Source organism: Pantherophis guttatus, chromosome 2 (genome assembly GCF_059756535.1).
Source record: "Pantherophis guttatus breed Tessera chromosome 2, ASM5975653v1, whole genome shotgun sequence".
Classification (NCBI taxonomy): domain Eukaryota; kingdom Metazoa; phylum Chordata; class Lepidosauria; order Squamata; family Colubridae; genus Pantherophis; species Pantherophis guttatus.
The window spans coordinates 196707187-196715879 of NC_142064.1; the positions used below are offsets into that span (position 1 = coordinate 196707187).

An 8693-nucleotide genomic window follows, 5' to 3' on the forward strand; every position below is an offset into this window, starting at 1 on the left:
TATGCGGTTTATATACAGTATTTTAAACTTCTAGGGTTTCTTATTTTTAATAATGATTTTTTATATGTTTATAATGATGGTTTTCACATATTTGTTGCTTTTATTGATCGTTTTATGCCGCCCAGAGTTGTTTTCTTTGAAATGACAGGCCATATAAATATGATAAATACATTTTTTAAAATTCCAACTATAATTTGACATAACAGACAGCCTCTTACAATCTGATTATGCTTGCCTGATGGGAGTTGTCATCTATCACATCTGACAAGGCATTCAAAAAGACTGTCCTAGGACACTGAACAGTGATAGAAAGAAATGATGAAGATAGTTTGAGCTGTTCATATGCCACACCTGAATTGCTTTGCCTGCATTAGGAAACCCCTTATATAAATATTTTAACTCATTAGATAGTTATGCTTCTGAAGGGGGGGGAGGAATTAAGTGTTCAATGTAGAGCCAAAAAAACAAAATCAGAACATAAGCCATATTTGTATAAAAGTTTGCTATTGTTACGAAAGTGAAATGAGAAGACTATTCAGCTTCTCCTTCAGTTGGGACTAGTAGAGTTTATTTTTGTTGGGTTTCCTACATTTCCTCAGCCTCTTACAATCCCCTTTTTCTTATGCCCCATGCTCACAGTCTATAACTATGAAAAAGAGACCAGGTAAAACTTCACAGGCAATGTTTTCAGCAACAAACTGAATCACAAACCAGCTAATAGACCAGGCCTGAATTTCATATCAAACTGCATCAGAAAGGAAAATCTGCAGTATCACAGATACTATTATAGTAAAGACCTCTTTTGTAGACCAACAGAAGAAACAGGGCAATTATGCTTCCTGTCACCTGCTCCAAATACTTTCTTGCCAACTGCCCAAACAATGAAAAATTAAGTCTTCTCTGGAAACTCCCACAACATTCTCTAACTGCACAAGCAGCAGAATACACACCAGGCTTGTTGGAGTTTTAAGTACATAAAAACTGAATTGCAACTCCTTTAACAATAGTAATGTTCAAAGTTACGGTACCTATTTTCTATCTTGTTCCATGCTGGTTAACCTGTGTCTTGCCCATAAATATCAAACCAATTTTTTTCTGAGAGACTGCCTCTAGTCTACAGTATTTACTCCCCAGTTCTAACTATGTCTCTACAATCTGTAATTCAGGCAAGGAGTACTCCACAGCCTCACCCATACCACTAACTTGGGACTCCTCTGTAAGCTTTAGTTACAAGCTAGAGGTATTGATTATTTCAGCAGCTCTCATTTCCATGCTTTATTACTGGAATTTTTTTTTAAAAAAAACCTTCCTGATAAAAGTATTGTCAGCCAAAGTCTGTCAACACATATTATGCAAACTCTAACACTTCATTCCAAGTTGCAAAGATGTTAACTAGTGGGTATACAAATATTAAGATATAAAGGTCATAAAGGAATAAAATGCATTATCTCTTTCAGCTTTTATATCTTATGTCAAGATTCTTATAATAGCAAACTTGCCTCCTCCTCCTCCTAAATATTGCAAAATAGAGGGCAGTATTCTCAGCTAATTTTAGCGAGTCATTCCCATATGCCTAGGCATGCTTAATAATTTTTTCTTAGATGCAACTTAATTCTTGTGATGATTGTTTTGAACTATTTAATATGCAGTGATCAGCAGACCTCAAATTCAAATTCCCACTCAGGTCATCCCCAAGGTCTTCTTGCCATCACATCAGTAGCCATTGTACCATTGCCACTAACCATTTCTTGAGGTAAAGAATGCATGATGTAATCCTTTATATGCTCCCATGGAAGGCAACCTCTATCTGAAGTTCCTGCTCGCTGGGTTTTCCAGTCTGTGCCAGTTCAAGCACTTCTCTCTAGCTTCTCTGCTTCATTTCATTGTAGGCAAATTGATTCGCTCCAAGTAGCTACTGTTCAAGAATACCCCACCTCTCCAGGCACTGGTCCACAATCATTTAAAAAAAAAAAAAACAGGTTCACCAGGGGTAAAAAGCCTTTGGCAAGTTCACCCATAAAGCAGTGAAACTTGGGATCTGTCCTTAAAAAAAAAAAAGTAAAATCTCAACACTTCTGCTACTTTCTTCCTCTGGTTGAAGTCACCCTTCCATCCCAAAGTATTGTATTTGTTTTCTTTCTGTTTTTTAACCAGCTAAGAAAGAGTAAAAAAAAAAAAAGCAAGGGAATCCACCAATTAGGAGCTGTCACAAACACAATCCAAAGGACACATCATGATGTGGCCAAATTGAAGAAAATCTGGAATGGACTTTTTTAAGCTGAGGTTTTTTTTTCCATATGGCTTATAATAACCCAGGGACCAATCAGCTTAAGGCTGTAATGTGGAAAACCCCTCTGTCATAAAGTTACTAGGTAACTTGTAGCCCAGTCACTAGCTTTCAGCCTAACTGCTTTATATTCCTCAACCCTGTTTTTTACAAGAACATTTAGAGGGCAAAAGTACTGTATAAGACAGCTTCAGTTTCTAGACAAACAATGAGTTATGACTACAGCAAACAAATAACTAAATAAACCATTCAACATTTACCTAAATGTATACCAGTAGTTTTCTGTTATTTGAAAATAACATGCATATTTTTCTGAGACTTAAATAAAAAAAACCTGAAAGACTTACAACTCTAAATAACAAAAGGAGAAAAATACTAGAATTCACCATCTTACAACATGAAATGATTACCAATTGAACAGCAAGAATAAAGTGTAAAAAGACTGTTTTCATTTCACTGACATTCATATGAGTATTACCTAAGCGGCATTTCTTATTTAAATAGATAAGAACATGCCATTGTCTTTTACAACCATTACAGATAGGAGCAGAAGTCAGTTTTTTCCAGTGTTTAAAATAACAGGGGAACAAAGAAGGGCACATATAATGTTTTCAAGAAGGCCTAGATAGGAATAGACAGAAATCTCTCTACTGGTATCATTCTCCAAATCTGTTTATTTAAAGCTCTGTAGGGAGGAGGTTTTAATGGGATTTATACCACAGCTGAAAGAACCTTTTAGTTGATGAGTAATGCAAGGGAAGCAAGGAAGGGCATCCCCAGCCCAAACCCATTATGCAGAGCTACAAAGACACATTGTTTAAATGGGTAGGGGGGAGTAAAATAGCCTCCAGACAGATGGATGATATGGCCCTAATGACTTCTAAAATGTAGAAACTAGCAGCCAAAGTAGAGGCACTAAGTTAATAAAGAAGCTAAGCAGTAGGCAAAGCACAGTATCCATTAGCCTTGCCAGAATGAAACCCATTGACAAGAAGGACTTCTCCTTAAGTAGTTTGACTGAGGCTAGGTTTAGCAACAGCCTCCAGACCTAACCTTCAGAACAACCATATTAACATTCATTAAAAAGAAAGGTTTGTTTTCTAGTAGCACAGTAACAGCATAATGCTCAATAAAAAGGCAAAGCTAAAGGAAATCACTGGATGGGTTCAACAACACATTAAAGCAAACCAAAACCAATAAACCACATCATTGCCTACTACTGTATTGAGTTAAACCATTCTGCAACTTTCCTGTTTGTGCAAAGTGATGCCATCCTAAAGTCTGCTCTCTCTCCACCCCCCCAACCCTGTTGTATCTGTAATGAATCCCTGCCAAATTCTGTGGTCCTGATTTGCAGGTGCAACAGTTGTTGATTTTTTTTTTACAAAGTGATTGTTTTTTGTTCTTTCAGCTTTGCTCTAGTCATCCTAGTCATCAGACCATAGGTCTGACTTTATATATTTTACAAACCTTGAAGCTATGGTAGGATAGTGTTTTCAGTGGAAAATCTAATGGATGAAATAATGACTGAAGATAAATACAACACACCAGAGGGAACACGTTCCTAAAGCATGATTATGTACCATGGTAAACTGGAAATTTGGATCTTAAAGTGATGGAGAAATTTAGCTCATACAACAGTCCTTTACCTAGTATAAACATTGCCAGTGTAGCAATGAAGAACAGATTATTATCACCGATACCTGCTTTTGTATATTAATGCTACTTGAGAAGAGGGGCAGCAGGTATAACAAGTTAAACTGGGACGTTTTAAGATGAAAATCATCCCTAAAACCCTTATTGAAGATCTTCATGTAAAGGAGAATAAAGAAAATTACAGCACAAAAATGTACGGTGAAATATAAGAAGCAGAGTCAGCTTTACATGGGTAAAAGAGTGTGTATATCACTTCAGACGGAAAGGTAAAAAGTATTTCTAAATGCAAGGAGGATCATACATAGCATCTGTCTGAATCCGGTTTAGTCCAACACACCTTTTCCTGGAATCAGTTGTGAAAAATAGCCACGAAGTCGCAGAAGCAGAGGGAGGTGATATAAGAAATTCAGATAGATGCATGAAACAACTTTCTGCCTTCAAAGGCAAAGAACTCTACAGCTCTAGTACAAGATAGTCCTCAATTTACAATCATTCATTTAGTCACTGTTCAAAGTTACAATGGTACTGGAAAAAAAGTGACTTACAAGTGGTCCTCACACTTACAATCTTGCAGAATCCCCATGGTCAAGTGATCAAAATGCAAGCATTTGGCAACCAGCATGTATTTGCAAGGATTGCAGCACCTAATCCCCATTTGTGAGCTTCCCAGACAATGTCTGACAAGCTAAGTCAATGGGGTAAGCCAGATTCACTTAAGGACTGTGTGATTTAACAACTACAGTGATTTGCTTCACAACCATGGCAAACAAGCTCGTCAAATTGGATATGACTCACTTAACAACTGCCTTGCTTATCAATGGAAATTCTGGTCCCAACTATGGTCGTAAGCTGAGGGCTACCTGTATGTGTACCTGTGTGGTATATTGCTTTTATATAAATTTATGTTTTACAATATTGATTTGGGAATTAGATTCATTTTATTCCCTTTTACACTTCATAGCAACAATTACTATACATGAAGGAAGTGAAAAGAAAAAAAAAACCCCTCTTTTTTCTTGAGTTGATAGAATTTATACCAGTCCTGATACTTTGAACAACGTTGCTTCCTAAAGGCAAATCTGTCCTTCAACTCTGTACAGGCTTTTCCAACTCTCTTATCATAACACATGAAGATACATGTAGCCATTTAACTTAGTGTCTGTGATGTAACATGCGTCTGCGCTTGCCAAATTCATTAAAAATTAAACTTTATAATAGTTTAATATTTCGTATAGAATATTAAAAATATTGACATTCATGTAAATATCGAGAATGTTGATAGGAAAACTGATAGAAAATATATTGCATTTGTGCCATTTTAATTTTCTGAGCTAAAAAAAGCCCACTGAAAAATTACTGTTTCATAATTCTGATAAAAAGCTTGTATTTGTTTCTCTAGATAGAATGGTCTCTAGGTTGTTATTATCATTTAGTGTTTAGATGATGCTGTTCAGTGTTTAGATGAAATAAAAGCGCTGCAGTTCCATTGTAAAACTTACTATCTCGGGATGTGTTAAAAGTCATACAAAAGGGCAATATTTACAAAGTCCATTAATTCAATTTCAGAGCTGGCAGATACAATAATCTCAAGATGCTGATGCAAATCAACTGTCAATATATTTTGATAATTAACTGGTATTTGTTTTTAAAAGTCTTGTGAGTTAATGTAGTTAATGGTGTGGGGTTGTTTGTGGTTGTTGTTTGACAATATTGTAGTGTCCATCCGAAGAATTGATGGTGAGTTTATACTGGCACAGTAGCATGGGTGTCTAACATAGCTGTGCTGGCAGTAGATATCAATGCTAAATATACGTAATACAGGACCATTATATAAAATAGGGGCAGTCACTGTCCTTCATGTTTCTTTATTTTAGTTTTAAAAGTGCAAAGTGTTGAGTAGCCCTAAGTAGCTAATAACAAACAAGTAATAATCAGAGAACCAATTTTTATACTTTCCTAACTTAGTCAATGGAAGCATCAGTTTTACTGTACATGAATCTTAGAATAAAACTCCTGAATTAACACATTTACAACTTCAAAAGCTAGATGCAATATAGTCTTTAAACCTTATTAACACGCCTCAGCCATGATTCCTTCTTATACCTGGCTTCTTCCTTGGGCCATTGCCACTAATTTTCATTTTCTTTTTATTGATACAAGGAAACTCACAATTCCAACTGATGAAGACATTTCTCACGAAATATTTAAAATAATATAAACAAGAGGGAGAGATCTTTACAATAAACATATTCCAGTTCAATACAGAACCATACTAATAAAAACAAAGAGGGAAAATAGAATCAAGGGCACCAGATAAATGTTCCAGTCCTGTAAACTACAGCATTGGACCCAATTTGAAGGTCTTGCTTTGTTTATGCTCACTTTCAATGCTTCAAAGTTTAGGGACACACCAGGAACACAAAGGAAGAATCATATGTTTTCCTTGACCAAATCTGGGTTAAAAATCAAAAGGTACACCTAATAAGCATCCTGTATAACTGAATAAGATTTGTAGATGCTTTCCTAGGGAAATATTAATGCAAAAATGGAGACTGCCCACAACAGAAATGCGGAGGAGCGTGGAAGAAAAAGGAGACAACCAACTACCTGTTCCAGGAAAAGATAAGTGCAAATTTTTTACATTTTTTACCCTAGCTCACAAATGAACAAATGAAGCTCCTAAATGGGGAGGGGGCAAAGGTCATTGATCACTATTGCTTGCCCCACGAAAACGCACAGGGGCTCTCATCTCAAATTAAAAGAAAGAGGAGGGGGGGAAAAGTATCTCCTGATCATGTTTTGGGTGCTACGAAGAAAAACGGATGCGGAGAGGAACAGCCCTATGCAAAAAAAAAAAAAAAAAAAAAGGTGGGGGAAGCAGCAGGACAGGAGATGGTGCGCTCCAGGCTCGGGGGGTTCAACTGAAGAACTCGGGATGGGGGGTATTCCGAGATCACATTGAAGTTCCGGTTAAGGGTGTCTCCCTCAAGCAATGGGAGAAGGAGGGGACCGACGAGGCAGCAGGTTTCAGGCTCCCTTAGGCTGGGATGTTGTTCTAGGTTCCCCTCCGGATGGGCCGGGGTTCTCTGCCCTCATCCGGGCCAGGCGCAGTGCGCAAGGCGGGAGCGCTCCTCCCTCCCTCCCTCGCGAGCCCCTTCCTTACCTTTGTGCCCGCCGAAGGCCCCGTACCACGAAAGCGAGAAGAGCGCGCAAAGGCAGCCGAGCAGCAGCGTGAGGAAGGTGCCATTGCGGAGCCTCATGTCCTCCGTCTCCTCGGCGATGGCTGTGGCTGGAGAGGCCGCATGTCCCGGGCTCTTCGCGGCGGCCTCAGTCTCCCGGGGCCCGGTGAGGAGCGGAGGCGGCGGCAGGGGCTGCCAGTGCCCAGGCGGGCGAGCGGGAGGGACTCACCGCCGCCCCCGCCTCCTCCTCCTCCTCCTTCTTCTGCGCCTCCGCCCGCTGCCCTCATGCACTGGCCGCGCCCCACCGGGCCGCCGGCTTTAGCGGGCAGCAAAGGCTCCTCTCTCAGTCCTTTGACTTTACCCGGGCCTGGAGCAGACAGTGGGCTGCTGTGCCGCCGCCGCCGCCGCCAAGAAAAGGAAGGGAAGGGAAGGGAAGGGGCGGAGGTGGTACCATCCTGTTAAAGGAGCCGCGCGCGCGCTTTTCCTCAGGCAGCCCGAGCGCTGCCCAAAGCGGCAGACACGTGCAAGCCGTCGCCGGTGCACCGGCTACTTCGGTTCCGTGAGGTGAGGTAGGACAGCGAGCCCGGTGTGCTGGCGACGGACTTGAGGAAGGCGGCTGCGCGCGGACGGAGCAGTGGCTGGACTACAAATCCCATACGCAAGCGAAGAACGGGTCAACTGAGCTCACAGCGCTGGGAGTTGGGGAGGTGGGGTAGGACGGACGGAATGAACTCTCGCCTCGCCAAACGCTGAAGGTGCCGGCGGGGACCGTGAGCACCGTTTGACACGGCGACGCGATCCTGGCTCACACACGTACATATATAAATCACTCGGATTTCGCAGCCGCAGGCGGTGACTTAAAACTGGTGAATGGATCGACGCGGCCACCAAAATGACTTGCCGAACTTTCTGAATGGTCTCAAAGGCCGCGGTTTTCCGAGGATAAGTTCGCGGTTTCCGATTCCAGATCCTCAGAAATGGAATCAGACTAATGCCTAAGCCGCTTCTCAGCAAGGAGCACAGGCTGGAAGCCTATTCACAGTGCTGAGTTGAAACATTTCAGTTAGCTTTTCTCCTCCACCGTGGTGTCTTCAGCATGCTGGCTAGGGAATTATAAGATCTGAAATCCTATCGGGAAGCCACCAGGTCAGGAAAGCTAGTTTAGATATTCATATTTCAAGTTTATGAATGGGATCCGTTCAGGGAAGAACATAAGGCTGAATCTTGGAATGGGGGCGGGGGGAGAGAATGATTTTACTGTATTTGGATTCTGGACTGAAGAAAAATAAAACTAAGGAAACTTCAAAAGATAGAGTTTAGTAAGCAAAGATCCCACAACAAGAGAAAGAATGGGGGATAAGCTCAAGTTTGGGTAGGAATTCTTGAAAAAGGAAATATTACAATATAATAGCAATGTGAGGGGGGAATGAAAGACAGCAGAAGTACCCTGTGTGGCCCTGTCACAAAAGAATCAATAAAGATCTGAAAACAAAAAGAACAAGCACAGGAGGTTAAAAGGCAAAGAAAAATACACACTAGGACTGCACAATGCTTCAGAGGGTGCTTTGCTT

At 40.7% G+C, this 8693-nt stretch overlaps 1 protein-coding gene across 1 annotated transcript in view; it reads right to left on the reverse strand.

The window, feature by feature from the left end:
* MGAT4B (alpha-1,3-mannosyl-glycoprotein 4-beta-N-acetylglucosaminyltransferase B) overlaps positions 1-7599 on the reverse strand; it is a 113564-nt gene extending 105965 nt beyond the window's left edge. Inside the window, exon 1 of the mRNA XM_034402762.3 lies at positions 7107-7599. Within this exon, the coding sequence (XP_034258653.1) occupies positions 7107-7203 (97 nt within the window). The 5' untranslated portion in view covers positions 7204-7599. The remainder of the gene's footprint in view (positions 1-7106) is intronic.
* Positions 7600-8693: the final 1094 nt, after the last annotated feature.